At 45.6% G+C, this 19,536-nt stretch overlaps 1 protein-coding gene across 6 annotated transcripts in view; it reads left to right on the top strand.

Annotated features, from left to right (window-relative positions):
• The window catches only part of MTRR (5-methyltetrahydrofolate-homocysteine methyltransferase reductase), a 30,764-nt gene extending 15,314 nt beyond the window's left edge, over positions 1-15,450 (top strand). For 5 of the 6 annotated variants that reach the window (XM_032337787.1, XM_032337784.1, XM_032337783.1 and 2 more), the window contains 9 exons: positions 602-755; positions 1,691-1,779; positions 4,104-4,284; positions 6,588-6,630; positions 7,225-7,411; positions 10,542-10,660; positions 11,675-11,767; positions 11,882-12,064; positions 14,879-15,450. In XM_032337787.1, coding sequence (XP_032193678.1) covers positions 602-755; positions 1,691-1,779; positions 4,104-4,284; positions 6,588-6,630; positions 7,225-7,411; positions 10,542-10,660; positions 11,675-11,767; positions 11,882-12,064; positions 14,879-15,023 — 1,194 coding nt within the window. In that variant the 3' untranslated portion in view covers positions 15,024-15,450. The remainder of the gene's footprint in view (positions 1-601; positions 756-1,690; positions 1,780-4,103; positions 4,285-6,587; positions 6,631-7,224; positions 7,412-10,541; positions 10,661-11,674; positions 11,768-11,881; positions 12,065-14,878) is intronic. The other variant, XM_032337789.1, reaches the window with a different exon arrangement.
• The last annotated feature ends 4,086 nt before the right edge of the window (positions 15,451-19,536 follow it).

The raw sequence follows: 19,536 nt of genomic DNA, 5'->3' as shown, positions 1-19,536 counted from the left end.
GGTAAAACATTACTTACTGAGACACCTTAAATGAGAATAGTTTTAACTAACATGGTAAAAAATACTGAAATGATTTAAAGTAAAACACTGGATAACTGAATTTTTTTTCTTTAAAGTAACTCTTTGGGTGCCTGGCTAGCATGTGACTCTTGATCTTGGGGTTATGAGTTTGAGGCCCATAGTGTGTATAGAAATTACTTAAAATTAAAAAAAAAATGATAATTTATAATGAAAGATTCAGGGCCACCTGGGTGGCTCAGTTGTTGGGTGTCTGCCTTCAGCTTGGGTCACGATCCCAGAGTCCTGGGATGGAGCCCCACATCAGGCTCCCTGTTTGGTGGGAAGCCTGCTTCTCCTTCTCCCACTCCCCCTGCTTGTGTTCACTCTCTCACTGTGTCGCTGTCAAGTAAATAAAATCTTTAAAAAAAAAAAAGATTGTTTGGTTGGGCTCATTTGTTTTTTGCAGTTAGAATCATTTTGTTTCTAATTCATATTTTTAAAGGATCATATAGTAAAAAACATGCTTTTGTTACCCCATAACTAAAACTCTTTAACTCTTGGACTTTTTTTTTTTTTCCTCTTTCATGTTGGTTGTTTCTAGAAAACAGATTTTTCCTATCAGCCTGGAGATGCCTTCAATGTGATCTGTCCCAACAGTGATTCTGAGGTACAAAACCTTCTCCAAAGACTGCAGCTCACGGACAGAAGAGAACACTGTGTCCACTTGAAAATTAAGGAAGACACAAAAAAGAAAGGTACACCCCTGATCTCTTCTTAGGATGTCATTGGGCTAATGGTGACAAGTCTAAGGACCCCCTCCCCAGCCCTTTTGTGATGGCTGCACAGGTGGTCCGAGGTTGGCCACGGGTTGGTGGACAGAATCCCAATACTCTCTCTGGTTTGTGGGTTTTTTAACTTTCACATCAGGTACACTGAATGAGAGGATGGTGGATTTTATGCTTATTTGGACACTACTGGACAGAAAAAATGTCCAGTAAGAATGCTGGAAACTCTGCATCCAGAATGTAGCTATAGTCTTGGAGAAGTCGGTGGATTAGTTGAGCTGATTTGTTAGTTTGCTTTTTGAGTTAGCATTATTTTGTTTCTGAGTTATACAAGAGTAGTCCTAAAATAAAAGTTTATTATATGAACCTTTTTAAAGTTTTTTTTAATCATGTGTATTTCTCATAGTATATTATTGCTGATTTAATATGTAAAACATTTTTTCATGATTAAAGGAAAGTTTTGGTTTTTTTTTTTAAGTTATTTGCTTAGAATCTTGAACTGGAGTTCCATCAGTTTGAAATCCTTTTTGAGAATAATACGCAGTGTTAATGGACAAGTGCCATCTTTTGGGTTTTTGTTCCTTGGCTTTGGATAATTACCCTCTTGTTTGGCATACTTTGATTTGGTATCTTTATGAAACACACCAGAGATTTATCTTTGGTAGATTTAAGATGTGGCTAATAATGCTATTGAATTTATGATTCTTTTTTTAATTTTTTTTTGTAAGGTATTTCTCCCCTCTGCATGCATTTTGAAAATTTTTTTGACTCCGCAAACATGGCCGCAAATCATGTTTACATTGCTAGCACTGTAATGTGTACAGTTAATTGTATTTTTAAGAAAGCAGAGATGTTTTGTTCTTTACTTTCTGTGTCACGGACTCTCTTCCTGTCTGTCTGAAAAGGAGCAGCCTTACCCCCGCACGTACCTGACGGACGTTCTCTCCAGTTCATTCTGACTTGGTGCCTTGAAATACGAGCAGTTCCTAAAAAGGTACTTTTCTTTGGGTGACTATTTAAAAGTGTACTAGCGCTGTGTAGGATTTATTAAATCTGATATTTGCCCTTTGAAGGCTTCGAAAATAGGGCTTTCGTACCATGTTTTCAAAAATGGATCCTAAAGGTACATTGTATTTTTGTAGTTGTCATAGATATTTTTGTGTTGCGCTTGTATTGAAATTTTGTTTTGTATTGAAATAAGGTTTTTAAAGTAGCGCTTTTTCTTATTTTTACTGGATATCCACTTGATGTGCTACATTAATCAGTGATTCAGGTGACCCCACATGACCTTGTGTCACCCAGCTGCCCTTTACCTTGACCCTTTCTGTGACTGATGACAGGAAGTTTAGGAGAGTTCAGGCTTTCCCCAACTTGTCACCTGTTTAATGTTGAGATCTCTTCTGTGTGAAAGTACATAATTCTTTATTGTTAAGTCAGAATTCATCAGGAAACGTGAAAGGTTCTGGGAGATTTGATTGATGTTTGGATGAACGTGGAGAGAATGAGGCACTAGATGACAGCAGGGTTCCAGGAGCTGTCTTTTAAAATGTGCTCCTCTCTGGGCCTGTCCCTCCCATGGGTATGAATGGGGACACCTCCCAGCTGTGCTTTGCCACATTCGTATCGCCAGTGCCCGTAAATAGTGCTGTTATCAGGCTGCCCTCCGCAAGGCCTTTTTTATGCTCTATCTTATTAATGTGCTTGTTGCATGCAGTCTTTGGGAAGCAAACTCCTTTAGAGAGAGGCTCAGACCTAGATATGATTTGAATAAATGTGGTAGTCACTGTGATGAGAACTTCTTGAATAAATACAGTCAGTTTCACAATTTTTGTTCAGCTCTACAGGTCATAAAGCATGTATAGGTAAACACGTTTTTCCTTACTATAAAAGTAACGCACTCATAAAAATTCTGGACACAGAATTAAGTAACTTGGGAAACAGAAGTCCTTTATAATCAAATCCTGAGGCTTAATGCTTGAATTTTGTTTTGCTAAGAAAAAAATGAGATCTTCTAGTATGTATGCTGTTCTGTCATGTCTTCTTTACCCAAATAGAACTCGGGAGTTTGTATACCCCAGCACGGAGAAGGTCTCTTACCAGAGGTCCGCGCAGAGACACGGGTGCACATTCGTCCCACGCAGTTTCCCAAGATTGTTCCGCGTTTGGTTCTGAGCTGGCGTTTTGAAGAAGGCATGCGATGTGCTGGTCTCAGGGTAGTTTCGGCAGGGCTTCTGAGCAGGGCCATGGGGACCTGTGGCCCTGACGAGGAGTGATCCCTGCTGAGGGAGTCCAGGACACAAAGGTGCTCGAGCCATGGAATAAAAAGTCCCTGTTAGCATTTCACTTAGCATTTGATGTAGTTTGTGTGCTTAATTGCTTTGTTCTTAACCCTTGAGTGGTCAGAGCTGTATGTGTCGTATTTGGAATATGTTGAAACCAAAAGTCGTTATTGGCAAGTTTGGTCTTTTGTCCAAGAGTTTGGACTTGGCTCTGTCTTTGGCGCTTGGGATTCCGGATGTTGTTGCTTTGCTTTCTTCGTTTATATTCTCCTCCTCGTGCTCCAGTGAGTCTGAGATGACTAAGAGTCCATGTGCAGGAGGCTTCTAGAGGTTCTGGCCCAGCTGGTCTTTTCAGCCTTCGTCCCGTGTCCGCATGCCTGGGGCCCACATGGCACTGCGTGTAGCCCCGAGAGTGAGCCTTTGCCTGCCTCCTGTGCGTTCCTGCAGCGGGGCCATCGGCTTAGCCCTGCTTCACACTTTCTTCCTGTGGGCAGCCCTCAGCCCACGCTTGCGTTCTGGCGCACCTTCGGCTTCAGAAGCCCCTGTGTGCCCCTGTTGGGGTAGTTGGCCTCTTGCACGCTGTCCCTCGCCGGTGAGCCCTTGTCAGCACAGAGCTGTCATGCCCACTGCCTGTTGTATAAAGAGCACTAGCAGTTGTCAGGTGGACGCAGAAGTCTGGCTTGGAATCATCCGCTGAGAGAAGAACAAGCATTTCGTCTTGAGTTAAAGCGATGCGTTAGGAGATCGCTGGGCATTGTTACTCAGATTATCGGACACGTAATTTGAGATCATACTTGGGACTGATGAGGTTGGTTTAGGAAACAGGAAAGGTGGCTAAAAGGAGAACATGGAAGGTGATTTTTTTTAACAGGCTGACATTAAAGCAAATAAGTTAAATTCTCTTTTCTTGATCGAACTCCAAAGGGCGCTGTCACTTTTTCTTGGGTCACTGCGCACATCCCCAGCTCGATCCTAACCAGATTCTAGCAGCCTGACCGCACGAGGTACTTTCAGTCTGCTCCCTTTGCCTTGGCCGCAGGCGTTGCTACGAGCCCTCGTGGACCACACCAGCAACGGGCGGGAGAAGCGAAGGCTGCAGGAGCTGTGCAGCCGGGAGGGCGCAGCCGATTACAACCGCTTCGTGCGGGGCGAGCGCGCCGGCCTGCTGGACCTCCTCCTCGCTTTCCCGTCCTGCCGGCCGCCGCTCCGTCTCCTGCTCGGTGAGTGCCGCTCCGCCAGCCCCTGCGCCAGGGGGCCTTCTGGCGCACAGCCCTCTGCTTGTCGGCCTCCCGCCAGAGGCTGTCTGGCACGTGGGGACACGTCTCATTGGGGAAACATCCGAGTGTGTTCAGGGCCTCCTGCGAGTGGGAAGGAATCCCTCTGCCGAGGTGGACTGGCTCCTGTTGCTTCCTCACCATCCTCACCAGCCCTTGCTCCCTCCCCATAGCCAGCCCTAATTCTCTTTCCGGGCGTCAGCGTGCAGCATCCTGTCTACTCAGTTAGCGGGTTTTCAGAAAGCTTTGTTGTTGTTGTTTTTTTTTTTAGTCCAGTGTTACCTAAAAATGAGTTTCCCAACAAAAAGAAAAGACATTTTTTTTTCTTCTTTTTCAAAGCTGAGGAACATTAGATGTAATTGACAGAGGTTAATGCGGTGTGCTGTCTGTGCGGAAGACAGAAAGGCTGCATCGGGCCAAGTTCACCTCCGGGATCGGTGAGGGCAGTGGGGGGAACGCCCCACCGCCGGCCATGCCAGGGCAAGTGGCCTTGTTCAGAGTGCTCCAGGCTTGAAGCCGGGACGAGACCTGTCACCAAATACTCAAATGTAAGGCGATTCTGGTTTTTGTCCTCACTGGCTCCTGGGGTCTTCATGCCCACAGAAGAGAGATCTGCCTGAGGAACTGGCGTCAGCAGAGGGGGTTTTGGTGGCGGCCTTGCTAGGGATCGGGGGCATTTATGAGGGGCAGCGACTGTGGGAACTGGACGGGATTCTTAAACCTTGCGTGCTTCCTGCGCTGGTAATGTTCTCCTCTCCTCTCTCCTTCCCTGTGGGGACAAGAAATAAAGTCTCCAAAATTTGCATTTATCTTCGGTGATAGGAAAATGTGTGTTGTACTTTTCACTTTTAGGCTCCAGGATCCCCCGATGTCCAGGACAGTTGGGGGTGCCCTCCTTAATTAAGTCAGATCCTGCTTTCTCTCCCTTTTATTATTCCTTTTCCCCCTCAAAATGGTGACGTTACTAAATGACGTGGCTCTTCCCACTTGCCTGTATTCAAACACACACTCCTCCCCTTCTCCGTTTAGAATGAATGCAGGGGTCGGGAGGATAATCAGAACACATGTGGGGAAGTTGTTGGAACGCTTGTAAAGCTGTCCTGCGTATGACAGTGTTTCAGTTCTTTGTGTGGATTTGCTGTGTTGTTTTTTTTTTAAGCTTGTATATAGCATTTATTATGTAGTTCTATAAAAACTGATAAAATCATTGAGACTTAAAGAAATATATTTTCCACTTCTTTAAGTAAACATATCTAGAGCTTAGTATTATGTTGAGCTCTCTATTAAGCTTATTCTTTTATTTATTAAATTTTAGAAAGGTCTTTCTGAATCTTTGCCAGATAACTATTGAAAATATAACCTTGAACAGAAAAAAATTTCAGAGTTTGTCTGTGGGCAGTTAAGTATTCAAAGATTGATTCTTTGACCTGCTTTTACTTATTTATTTATTAAAAGATTTTATTTATTTATTTGATAGAGAGACCGTGAGAGAGGGAGCACAAGTAGGGGAAGCAAGAGAGGGAGAAGCAGGCTTCCTGCTGAGCAGGGAGACCGATGATGTGGGGCTCGATCCCCCGTCCGTGGGTTCATGACTCGAGCTGAAGGCAGGTGCTTAACCAACTGCCACCCAGGTGCCCCTTTGTCCTGCTTTGAAAAGAGCTCCAATGTATCAGAAACCACTGGGGCCTGGGTAACTTAAAGGTTTTATCATGATGCTCTCATTTTGTTTTTATAGAAATATAAGAAGGAAAAATATTTCCTTTTTTTATTAAGAAGGAAAGATATTTTAAGCTTAGGTATTTCCCATTTCCCATAATCCTTAATATAGTGATCTTTAACCTTTTGGGGGGTCATGATCTTATTTCAAATATGAAAACTCAGGGACACTTCTGCAGAAAACTGTGTGCACACAGAAAATTTCATGGGTTTCTTGATTCTGAAACCCATTCGTGGATGCTTTTATTATCCTTCGGTTTAAGAAACCAGCCTTTAGAATGACACTGATTCCAGGTAAAGAAATTCAGTATGTCTGGTTTTTAACGTGAGGAATTGGAAAAAAATAATCAGTAGAGACTTACTTAGGCACAGTGAATTTACACTTGCTCTAAAATACGATTTAAATGAAAATGTTATTTTGGGTGTTCTAAATAAGAAAAATCCAACTCAGTCTTGAATTTTTATAAACCCTTTCATATAATTCTCAGTAGCAGTGAATTAATTGCTTGTTTGTTTTGTTTTTTTTCTCCCAGAACATCTTCCTAAGCTCCAGCCCAGACCATATTCATGCGCGAGGTACTGATGTTTATTAGCATACAACATCTTTAAAAAAAAAAAAAAAAAGCAAAAACATAGAGCATCTTTCTCCCAAAATGTGAATCTCTGGCTTCCACATCCTTATTACCCAGGGAAAATATACCTGATTTGTGGACAATAGCCGGCATGGTAAGGAATGGAGGAGGCGGGTGTTGGGACTCCCGTCCTGTGGGCGTGCAGAGAATGTAGAGTCTCCAGCAGCACAACCACATTGTGGTCCACAGCCACGTTTCCCCAGGTCGGGCTGCAAGTGCCTCGCTCCTCTACCTGCTGCCTTTACGGCCGTGCCAGGCCATCTCCACTGGGCACCAGAGGCGGGCAGCGGGGAGATGAAAAGTTGTATCAGTCTTACGGAGTCTTAAAGCAAACAGGTCGTTGGAAACTTTTCTGAGTATCACAAAACGGGGCAGGAGAGGAGGAGCTTTTAAGTAGCAACAGAAGTCTTTCCCCTGAAAAGTAGAGGTAGAGGACAGCCCACAGGAAAAATCCTTCGGTTTAGGAAAAAAGGCTGCATCTGGCCTGTATGCATTAGTCCTGATGCAGAGTTTAAAACTGACCTGTGTGTCTCTGCAGCTCAAACCTGTCGCACCCAGGGAAGCTTCGCTTCATTTTCAACATCGTGGAGTTTCTGTCTCACACCACAAAGGAGGTTCTGCGGAAGGGCGTGTGCACAGGCTGGCTGGCCGCGGTGGTCGCACCAGTTCTTCGTCCAGACATGCGAGTGTCCCGTGCTGAAGGCGGGAAAGCCCCGACTCCAGAGGTACTGGGAGTGCACGGTTTGGGCGTTACTAGAATTAGGCTGTTCGCCTAGTTAGGAAGAACAGTGTGGTCTGCCCTGTGTTGCCCGTTACCATCAAGATTATTCAAAGGAAAATGTTTGTCCTACTTGAATTTTAAAATCTCTGTTGGAAAGTCAGGAAAACATTACTTTTTTCATTTACTATTATTTTTTTTATTTTTAATTTTTTTAAAGGATTTATTTATTTATTTGACAGAGGGAGACAGAGATCACAAGCAGGCAGAGAGGCAGGCAGAGAGAGAGGAGGAAGCAGGCTCCCTGCAGAGCAGAGAGCCCGATGCGGGACTCGATCCCAGGACCCTGAGATCATGACCTGAGCCGAAGGCAGAGGCTTAACCCACTGAGTTCATTTACTATTAAAATCCATGTATTTCTCGAATATATCAAGTGTGAATTTTCCATAATACTCTTTTCTCCTTCCTTGTCATATTCATAGAAAAGACAGTCTTTTTGGCTAATACTCTTGGAAGACTGAGCACAGGAAATGAGCCAAGTAAAGACTGAAGTAAAGACGGAAGGCCGGTGTTGAGGGACAACCTCGTCTTCTGTGTAGACCATACCGTGTCCCAGATGAATCCTTACTTGGCAGTCCATTCACAACCAAAGAGTAACTTTGTCCTTCTTGGGGTAGTAGGATTTTTGCCCTGTTTCTTCCCTTTTTGTCTTAGTGTGGTGTAGAATCCAAATTAGCGCTCTTCGTGTGCCGGCGTAATGAGGGGGAAGCACTTTTGAACCACATAGGAGAAGCATATTCCTTGATAATTCTCGAGTGAGTGAGTGACCAAACCGTGGACACATTTACATGCAGACTTAGTGCCATCCTTCATGCTGTGATACAGCACTTGGCAAATCTCACTCAGGACCACAGTGTAAGGAACAATTTAAAGTCCTTTCTTGCCCGTAAGGATGGTTGAAATGAAACAAAACCTTTCAGGTGTTATCATGAAGTCGTCTTTTTCTGTGGTATTGAAAAAATGAACATGTCGTTTGTAGCATTATCTTAGGACTGGTTTGGTTGCTGTAAGTTATTGGAGTTGAAAAGTTCATGCCCTAAGGGGAAAGTAAGACTTCAGTATATACCTGAGAGGGCTCATGGGAAGCTGCTGCTTGAAATTGCCCTTTTCCGTGGTATTTTCCCATAATGCATCAACAAAATATTAAGAACTTGAGACACTGTTCCTTTTTTGAAAAGAAATATTATGGTATGGACATAAAAGTATTATGTCATTTTATGATCCTGTAAAAATGGATGCTTTCCAGAAAGTTCAAGAAATAGATCTATCCACGACCTATCCCAGACACCCGGCATGGGCGCCGTCCACGCATTCATTCTTTCCTTCCTGCTGCCTTTTTCTCTTTTCTCCCTTTTAACAGATCTTCATCACAGACTGCCTGCTCTTCAGGCACTGGAGGTCTGGGAATAAGGATACAATTTAAATTGGCGCTTAACTGCCCATAATTTATAGGAAGTGTGGAGAATGTTCACATTCACATGACCCACCCACACTCTCCTCCAGCTGGCGGATGTTGACAGATACCCCGTCCGTGGGAGGCTTAGGGCGCCCCCCCATGGTGTGCGGTCTGGCTGTGTCCCCTCTGAGCAGGAGCGCCGCACGCCTGCTGGTGGGCCTTGTTTCTCCTCTTTGACAGGAGGCTGGGTGGATGCGGGTCAGGGACGCCCCTGGGGCTTGGCTGCCAGTAGGAGGTACCTGGGCTGCAGAGCTGTAGCCCGCCTGTGGCCTTTAAGGCGACCAGGCAGAAGTGTTTGCTGTTGTCAGCATTTGAGGTGACTGCGGCGAGAGAGGGCCAGTCCTGGTCTCCGTACAGTCCCTGGAACGCAGGCGGTGTGCTCTCGCTGCCCGCTCCGGTCCGGCCCAGGGTCTCCTGCTCTGGTTTGCTTCATGGATCTTATTCCCAGTCATTTTACAGATAAATGTTTGATTATTGTCTCTTCCTCCCAGTAAATGTAGGCCCACGAGGACAGGGTTTCTGTTCATTTCTGTATCTGTGGTGCGTGTCATACTGAGTACCGTCCGTGGGACTGGTAAGTGGTGGGTCATTGAGACTCGTGTGAGACGAGTGAGTCTCATTGCAGAAGGCCGGCACTCCTCTCCCATCGCTCTGCCCGTTCTTTCCTGTCCGTCCTGTCAAAATTCGAAAGGTTTTCTTTACGTTAAAGGTTAAAATGTGCGCCATGACACCCAGAACAGATTGCTGTGACTTGGTGTAACTCACTCATGGTGAAGTGACACGGGAACCGAAATATTTTTAGATGGATTCCTCGCAGGTATCCCTAGCACATGGTTTAGGAGAAAAATCTTTTGTAATTTTAGCAAAAAGATTGTCTTTATCTGTGCGTGCTGCTTATTCCTCTGGTTTTGCACAAACACGTAACATTGAACTTAGATTAACAAACATGACACAGTCCTTCAGCATCTTTGGAGCGACCCCCTCAGTTTTCCTTCAGGTGCCAGTTTGCCCTTGAAGCACTCACTCCATCTGGATGCTGGTCTTTGTTGCCCCCTTATGTGCAAACACAGAATCCCAACTGCGGTTTGCCCTGCACTTCTCCATAGAGCAGATGGAGGTCTGCCTCCTAGGAGGTGTGTGGTTCTCATGGGCCTAGGAAAAGGACTTGTATCAGTGTTCTCCCTTGGAAATACACTTGTGATTTTTAAAGCACCTTTGATTTTGATGGAAAAGAAAAATTTGCGGGGTACCTGGGTGGCTCAGGGGGTTAAGCCTCTGCCATCGGCTCAGGTCATGATCTCAGTGTCCTGGAATCAAGCCCCATGTTGGGCTTTCTGCTCAGCGGGGAGCCTGCTTCCTCCTCTCTCTCTCTGCCTGCCTCTCTGCCTCCTTGTGATCTATGTCTGTCAACTAACTAACTAACTAAATAAATCTTTAAAGAAAAAAAAAAGAAAGAAAAGAAAAATTTATAAGACAGATTTTGTTTTTCTCTGTAATGACAGATGTGTTTATGGTTTCAGTAAGATTTAATGCTGCTGTTTTCTTTAGCGAAGATCATCTTGGTTATATGCTTTTGCCTAGGTTTTCTTTCAGACTTATGAGCATTGGTTTAACATTCCAGATATCCATCTCTCCTCGAACAACCAATTTTTTCCACTTACCGAGTGACTCCTCTGCCCCCATCATAATGGTGGGTCCGGGAACTGGCATAGCGCCCTTCATTGGTTTCCTGCAACACAGGTATGTGCTTTCTTTGACTGCTGAGAAAATGTATCCCTTGTGATCCTCAGTGGAAATATGGTAGCCTTTTTATCTCTTTAGAGATTTTCTTTTAGATATCAGACTTCAGTTGTGAAGTTTTTATTTTAAAAAATTACTGTCAAATGTGTGATAGAATAGCATAATTTGTCACCATGGGAAAAGTAAGCGTGATGTCTTCCAGAGGTTTTGTTTTGTATTAGAACTTCCCTTTCTACTATAGCACTTTCTTTTCCCCCAGCTCTACTATAGTTTATAACGTATGTAGCTGGGGACAAATTTCAGACACATCTTTATGCTGTGATGATGTACGGGCTGTTCCTTAACTAGATAGATTTGCTACTAACAGAGATACAATTACACCAGAAGTTTCCAAGTTAAACCCAAACATCAGTAGTTTTCAGCCGATTGCTATTCTAGAACTATATGACATAAAAGAAATTGTGCTTCCTTCCCTGTTTGTGAGATAATGAACAATTCTTCATGTGCCGGTCCGCACTTAGTGCTATAATATCCTTTGGACAAGGTCTTTTTGTTGTTTTTATCCTTGGTTTTTTCCTTTAAGGAAGCAGAGAATAATGGCAGACATACTCAGCAAGTCTCCTTGCTGGGTCATTCCTGAAACCGTTCACGGCAAATAGTTCTACCGTTTAAAACCCTGGGCACTTTCTCTTATATTGATTGAGAGTTAATTTTATTCACAAAGTTTCTGTTAATTTTTAATGTAGAAATTAGTGTAGGTTTCACACTGGGATATTTTGAATTATCCTCATAGATGTCGTACAGAGCTTGTAGGTGTCCGTAACCAACAGATGCACGTGCTTGTCCGGGTGTCTGCTGGGGCGCTTGGGTCTCTGTGGACAGGACGACGTTACCTCAGTGGCTAAACTCAACAGTGACGGTGAATCCTGTCTGGATTGGTTGGTGACGTTTCTGACCAAATAGATGGGTTTTACATATTCTTTCTATCCTATCTCTGCTTTCTTTTCCACGTAGAGAGAAACTCCAAGAACAACATCCAGATGGGCACTTTGGAGCAATGTGGTTGTTTTTTGGCTGCCGACACAAAGATAGGGATTATTTATTCAGGTACTGTGTGATTCTGGTACTGGAGGACTCAGCAGCGGGCCTACAGTTCTCGTTTCAGACCTTGTAACCGTCAGTGACAAACCTTTCAGTGTCCTGTTACATGCTGTGTTTCAGGGAAGAGCTCAGACGTTTCCACCAGCGTGGAGTCCTAACTCACTTGAAGGTTTCCTTCTCAAGAGATGCTCCTGTTGGGGAGGAGGACGCCCCGGTGAAGTACGTGCAGGACAACATCCGGCTTCACAGCGAGCAGGTGGCGAGGCTCCTTCTTCATGAGCGCGGCTGCATTTACGTGTGTGGGTACGTGGCCGTCACCCAGAGGCTGGGCAGACGAGGGCAGCTGATGGTGTTTACTGAATGGACCGGGACCATTAATCTAGACAGGGACGAGAGGTTTGATTCTTAAGTACTGGAATAGAAATACAAGTTCTGAAATGACTTTAATATACATTTCATAGCCGAGATGTTATCATTATCAGGTAAATAGAAGTGAAATCAGCTCTTGCATTTCAGAGTACATGGTGCCATATGGATACATGTTTTAGCCTCCAAAAGTTCTGTTTGGTGTGAAGATGCTACTTTAACTTGAAGTCTCAAGATTGATTTGTTATATGCAAGAATATGTGATTTGTGCATTTGACCAGGCTAAGAAAACCGTGGCTTTGACTCAGAATGGAGATCTCAAGATTTTTTTTTTAAGGCATAATTTGTATTGTCAAAATTGGCAGTAAGCGAGGAATCATTTTTATGTTAAGTTTTATATACTTTCTGAGGCAAGATCGTTACAGAAACTCAAAATTGCCATGAAAAATGAAAGTTTTAGAAACTTACCAACTTGTTTTAATGGAATTCAAAAATACTGTGTTAATTAAAAAGGTCTTTTGAGTAAGAAATAGCTATTTTTAATTCTGACACATCCCAGGCATTTAAAAACTTATATACATCACCAAATTAGGTGTGGTATTTTTTTCTTTCTCTTTCTTTTTTTTTTTTTTTAAGATTTTATTTATTTGACAGAGAGAGAGATCACAAGTAGGCAGAACAGCAGGCAGAGAGAAAGGGGGAAGCAGTCTCCTCGCTGGGCAGAGACCCTGATGCGGAACTTGATCCCAGGACCCTAAGATCGCAACCTGAGTTGAAGGCAGAGGCTTAATCTCTGAGCCACCCAGGTGCCCCTTGTTCTGTTTTTAACTGTGATACAAAGAAGAAATACTGGTATATGACCTAGAATAGATATAAATATAATAGAAACAGGTTTTATAAAACAGAACTTTTTCTGTTTACTTCTCATGACATAGTGTGATAATTTTTGTTTCATTGTTTTTTAAACACTGATTTTGCCTTCTAAGTTGACTTTATGACCTGTTCATGGATTTTTGACTCTCAGTTGAGAAACCCTACTTTAGGTTGATAAAGGGCATAGATTCTGGACGTTGTGCTGGTTTACATTTTCATTTAGCTTTTAAAGAAGTGTCTGACCTTCACTTTGTAGAGGATAGAGCTGTCAGTGTTGAAGAACAGGCTGGAGTTTTAAAGATTTATTTATTTATTTGAGAGCAAGAGCGTGAGCACAAGTGGGGGGAGTGACAGAGGCAGAGGGAGAAGCAGACCCCCATCTGAACAGGGAGCCTGATGCAGGAATCGATACCAGGACTCTGGGATCGAGACCTGAGCCGAAGGCAGACGTATAACCAACTGAGCCCCCCAGGCACCCCCAGGCTGGAGTTTTAGATGTGCGCCTAACTAATAGAGGCACGGTCAGTTGTACAAATACATGAATAACTGGTAAATGACAGCTTGGGAACATGTCAAATGTCCCAACACATTAGCCCAGAAATCGCTTTACAATCCCTGGGGCTTTCATTCCTCTGTCGGCACAGCGGAGTTGATCGTGTTCATGGTGGCCAGTGGTGTGGGCTCGGAGGGAGGCCCCATGGCCCCTAACGCGGACCAGCCCCTCGGAAGGAGTGAATTTGTGCCTGAGTCCAGGGGACACTCCCAGGCAGGGGAGCCTTATGCTCTGATAGTCAAGTAAGAAAACGGGGAGGGATGGGCCTGGGTGGCTCAGTGGGTTAAAGCCTCTGCCTTCAGCTCAGGTCCTGGTCTCAGGGTCCTGAGATTGAGTCCCGCATCGGGCTCTCTGCTCAGCAAGGAGCCTGCTTCCTTCTCTCTCTCTGCCTGCCTCTCTGCCTATTGCGATCTCTCTCTCAAATAAATAAATAATATCTTAAAAAAAAAAAAAAAGGAAGACAGAGGGGCCGGTAGGTTTGGCCGCTGGCGGCTGCTGGTGCCTGGGGAGCAGCCGTGGGACTGGCTGCTCCGTCGTCGTGCTTGAGGGGAAGTGTGATGGAGGAAGTTGCAGTGGCCCCTGGAGACCCCCTTTTCAGGAAATGTCAGTGTAAGGGACAGGACAAGCTCTCTTGCTGACATATTAGTGTCCTGTCCAGTTTTCGTCATTCAACAGCATTCAGTGCCTCCCGAGTGCTGTGGCCCGGCTCAGGTGTTGAGAGATGCAAGGCACAGCGAGGCCCGCCCCCGCCGGCAGGCCGCCCGCTCTCTGGCGGGAAAGTAGGCGCCATGGCGGGGCCGCAGGGGGACTCGGGGGCCCCTCCCCAGTCCTGTGAACGAGTGCGCTGAAACCCGTCAGCCCCGAGAGCCGGGCCCACAGCTGGGGTGGCGTGATCGCGTCTGTTGGTGATTGGACGCGTGTGTGTGCGCACACGTGTGGACATGAAGGCTTGTAGGCGTAAAAGCCGGTTGCCCTTGGGAACGCAGGTTCCGCCGAGTGCCCGGGAGATGAAGGGCGGGGATGGCGGTGACGCGAGGAGCCGGGTCCGTGAGGTCCCTCCACACTAACCGAAGACTCAGCTGCTCCTGGGACAGGACGCCTGTGAGGGGCTTTCAGCTGTGAATGACGGGGTCGGCTTTGTGGATTGGGTTGGTCCCTGGGGAGAGGCCTGACGGGTGACAGGCTGGGACACCTGTTGAGACGCTTCCCAGAGAACTAGAGGCCAGGGTGGGGGGTGGGGGAGTCCGTGGGAGTTAGATCTGTGAATTATGGAGGCTTTGGTAAAATTCTTGTTTTCTGAACACAGATGCGGTTCTTTTTTCTAGAGATGCTAAGAATATGGCCAAAGACGTCAATGACACCCTTGTGGAGATAATCAGCAAACAGGCTGGAGTTGAAAAGCTAGAAGCACTGAAAATGTTGGCTACTTTGAAAGAAGAAAAACGGTATCTTCAGGACATTTGGTCATAAAATAAGAAAAAGGAAGAGTACGATGCTTTTTTTGGCTGAAAGTAGTAAAAGACTGGCTGAAACAGACTTTCCATTTTTAAAATTAAAAATGAAAATTTTTGGAGGAGGTAGAGTGGAGCGGCCATCTTCCCGCGGCAGCAGCCTCCCGATCGGGTTTTCCCGCAGCGCTGGCTTCAGCCTGGAGGCCGCCTGAGCTGAGGGGCGGCCACCGTGTCCTAGAGAACATCACAGGTGCCGCCTCCGGGTCACAGGAGGGCGTCTGTCTGCGTGTGATGAGGCTTCCTGGTGTGGATATGGGCACGCGCGCCCACCACATAGATGGTTACAGCCTCTCAACTTCTGTTGCCAGTTTTTAAAATAAGGACAAAATTATTTATTTTTTAATGAACTCTCCCATAAAGAACGCCTATTAATGTATTGAAATGAACTCGGTACAGCGTATCTGATTACTTGTTCACCTGGACAGCGCCGGACTTGCGAGGGACAACGGTGTAAAGCCGTACGCGGTCAGCAGAGACCGATCGCGTTCGAGCTCGAGTTCGAGTCCCGGGCTGCTGGCGACTGATCACCTCCGCTCTCCTGACGCTGGGCAGTGGCGCCGGTCTCCAGGGCCAGCAGCCGTCGGCGCCCACACAACCGTTCTGTCCCGTCCTGCGGCGTTCAGTCAGTAACATGGGATCCTTCCCATTACGTGACTGCGGGCTCCGTAAGGCTCTGAGCACGTGTGAGGAAGGAGAGGCCCAGCTGTGGTGTTCGGTGCCTTAAGTGCCTTTTGACCTAACGAGATTTTCAACTTACCATGGATTTATTGGGATGTAACTTCACTACAAGTTAAGGAAAATCTGTATAACCTTATCAAATGGTTATTTATTACCAAAGCTATATTTCTGATAAAATATTAAGGTAACGCTTAGAGATATTTTTAAAATGACTTTAGAAATGTGAAATAGGATTTTTATCACAATTGATAATATCACAGTTCTAGAATTTAGGAAATTTGTACCCTGTGTATAGGTGCAAGCCAGTACATATTTTAGTAAAACTACAATCCCTCCTACTCTTCCTCTGTGCTCTTTTTGGCATATTTTTTTAGTTTTTGTACATTAATCCCATGATATAAAATTGTATCCTGGGCTTAAAATGCCTGCTTAAATTAGTATCTTTGTATTTTTAAAAGTTCTACCATTCTGAATGTTTATGTCCCTCCAAATTCCTACGTTCCAGTCCTAACCTCCATTATGATGACCTTAAGAGGGGGGGCCTCTGGGAGGTGCTTAGGTCATGAGCGGGGAGCCCTCCGGCCTGGGATCAGGGCCCTGAGGAGGCCCCCCAGCGCTCGGGCTCCTTCTGCCCACCCCACCCACAGCCCACTCCTGGACTTCCAGCCTCCAGGACGGAGAGAAAGAAATCCTTATTGATGAGCTGCCACTGTCTGGTGTTTTATTACAAGCCACCCAAATGGACTATGACAATTCCTAGTGACAGATTCTCTTAAAATTTGTCAGAACAGAAGACAGGCTAAAAGGGTATGATTAATTTTTCTAGGCTCTGGTGTATATTGTTTTTTTATTCAAGAGATTGGCATTTCAAAAACATCTACCTGTCAAAGGTTTCTGGTCATTTTGAAAAAATAACAGTGTTAAGATTTGATAAGGCTTTATGGCTGTTTAATGTCTAGTCATATGTCTTACATCTTGTAATGGAAACAGACCTACAAAGTAGAACATGTCAAGCAGATCTGGTTACAGACCTAATTCTATGCATATGCTGTGTACATCAGCCAAAGCCGAAGAGATGAGAACATTCAAAAGAACGATGTTCTTCACTGGTAAGTGTCACAAAGTGGAACAAGAACTTGTGTTCTGTTGTCTATGAACGTGGCCCCAAAGCTGACCTGGAAAGAGAAACTGACAAATACGCCTTCCCAGTGGGTGCTGGCACCTGCCCTTAGCCGTCTCGTCTCCCTCCGGCAACCCCCTTACTTCCTTAGGCAGCAGTAGACGCCCAGCGTGCTTAGGTGTGCTTAGCGGAGTTAGGTCTCTAGAAGGTCCACGGCCTGTCTTTCAAGGTGGTTTCGACTTCCCAGGGTCAGGATTATGTCCCTCTTACCCCCGTGCGCTGGACACAGTGCTGCTGTAGGGCCAAGCCTCAGGCACTCCCCGGGGGCCTCGCCAGGTAATCTGAGCTGTGTGTAGGGGTGTGGAGCGCCCCCGACTACCCAAACTCCATCAGATCTTGAACACAACTGGTTCCACCAACAAGACATCCTTTCCAAACTCAGTCATTCCATCAAGCTGCTGTCGGACCAGTGGTTTTCAGTACCAATGCTGATCACCGAGGAGCTGGGCGGCCAGCTGTCTGCAATGTGGGTTTTTTTACTAGAGTGCTAACTACACCCAAGCATTCTTTACTCTGCGTATCTGGGCCGAAGTATCCTATACTGAGATAAGACAGGATTCGAATTTGACAGTTAAAAAACTAGTATATGTTACATCTGGAAAAATAGTTCCCTCATTGCTTTCCCATATACGTGATTGGAAATTGATTATGAACTAGGCCATGGAGAAAACAGTTGCATAAAATAAGGCAAGTTCTCTGACCCTAATGGAGTTAACACTAAGCTGTAGAAAGCAATCCACAATGCACATAATAAGAACACAGGCCATTGACTCATGGTGTAGGAGGAAATACCGGATCACAGGGTATTTGGGACTGATTTAGACTACTAAATGTGAGTGTGGGGTACAGCCAAAACAGTACGCAGAGGGGGCGTTTCCTGCATGCCACAGGTGGTCGAGAGTGCGTTGTCAAGTACTGCTCAGTACTGCGGGTACAGCCGTGAGCGAAACTAAGCCTCTGTTCTCAGGAAGCTCACGTTCGCAAGTGGAGAAGAGACCTGTCGGTGAGTAAGCGATGGCCTGGTTACATGCGTCTGAGGAGGTGGTCCACGGTGCGGTGGGAAGGAGTATTCCAGGGGCCAGGCAGCCTCGGGGGAGTTGGGGACAGTCTCACTGGAAAAGGGAAAACTTGAACAAGAGAGCCGATGTGGGAAACAGGCCAAAAAAAAAAAAAAATGTTCTTACTACTTACAGCCCATCGACAGGTCCTTGAAACAGGCAGAGTGATGTTCCTCCAGGAGCTCAGCTCCTCAAGGTTAATACCTTGCTAAGGGCAAAAGGCGATCTTGGCCAGACTCTCCAGGATCCCGTGAGTCTACTTTACTCTATAAAAATTCCTTTGGGAACTTCCATTATCTCTACCCCCAAGATACATGTTGGCAGTCATCCCCGAAGCATATGACCCATCGATAGACATCTGAAGGGTCTCCGTGATCTGGGAAGCAAAGGCAGAAGAAAAACTTAAATGTCCTTACTACCTACAGCCCATTGACAAGTCCTTGAAGCAGGCAGAGTGACATTCTTCTAGGGACTCAACTTCGCTGATGTTGACCCTTTGCTACGGGCAAAAGGCAATCCTAGCCTGACCCCTGCCCCCCCAAGATACATGTTGGCAATCACCCCCCAACCATATGACCCACCGATATACATCTGAAGGGTCTTATGACTTAGGGTTTTATCAGGTGGTAATAAATGACCTTTCCCCAACAATATCTAGCCCCCTCTGGTCCTGGACAACTTGCTTCCAAAATTCCTTAGACTTAGGAAGTCTATCTCTAAACCCTAAATCTATCCCTATCCCTAACCCCCTCCCAACTTGAAAGTGTACAATCAGCCACTGATGACCCCAGTGCAGCTCTTTCTGCCAATAGGTGCTGTCCCTGTGCTTTAAAAACCCCCACCACCTTTTTGCACCAAATAAATAGTTCTTTTCTGGCCATTGGTTTCAAACCCTAACGTCTCTCCTACATTAGAGCCAGCCACTGTGGATTTCTTCAGGCTGAGGGGAAAGGACAAAGGCCCTGAGGACAGTGTCTGGTCATGGGAGGAACAGAGAAGGGGAGGTCTGATGGTGTGTGCCTGGAGGTCATTGCGGATTAAGGCGTCTACCCTGAGCGTCCAGAGAGGCACTTGATGGGAGGAGTAATGGGATCTAGCTTCCACCCTGGAGCGCTTCCTTTGGCTGTCCTGGGGAAGCCAAGGATCAGAGCAGCAAAACCTCTTGGGGAGCTGACATGATGCAAACAAGGGGTCAGATCATCGAATCAGACTCAGAGATCGATTGTACCTTTACTAACGCCAGGTGTGTGCAGGTAATTTCAGGACACAGGTGAAGGGTGGAGAAATCTAGGACCCCCTCCACTGCTCCTCCTTCTTCCCTCTCAGGTCCTTAGGTCCTGGCTGAGAGTTAACGTATCCATAAATCACAGAGGGGGCATCCCTCGTACAAAAGGAGTTATTTAGGTCATGAAATGTCTTCATTTTACGTGAGAAAAATCACACAGTGAATGTAACACTTTCTGGAAAGCCAAGCCTCATAAATTTTCCATCCTAGGTTTACTTACAGTGTGCGTGCTGGACACCCTGAGTACACCTTGCACAAAGTATTTAGTAAT

The sequence above is a fragment of the Mustela erminea genome, chromosome 3, assembly GCF_009829155.1.
Source record: "Mustela erminea isolate mMusErm1 chromosome 3, mMusErm1.Pri, whole genome shotgun sequence".
In the NCBI taxonomy this organism is placed as follows: domain Eukaryota; kingdom Metazoa; phylum Chordata; class Mammalia; order Carnivora; family Mustelidae; genus Mustela; species Mustela erminea.
This window is presented reverse-complemented; position numbering and strand designations above follow the sequence as displayed.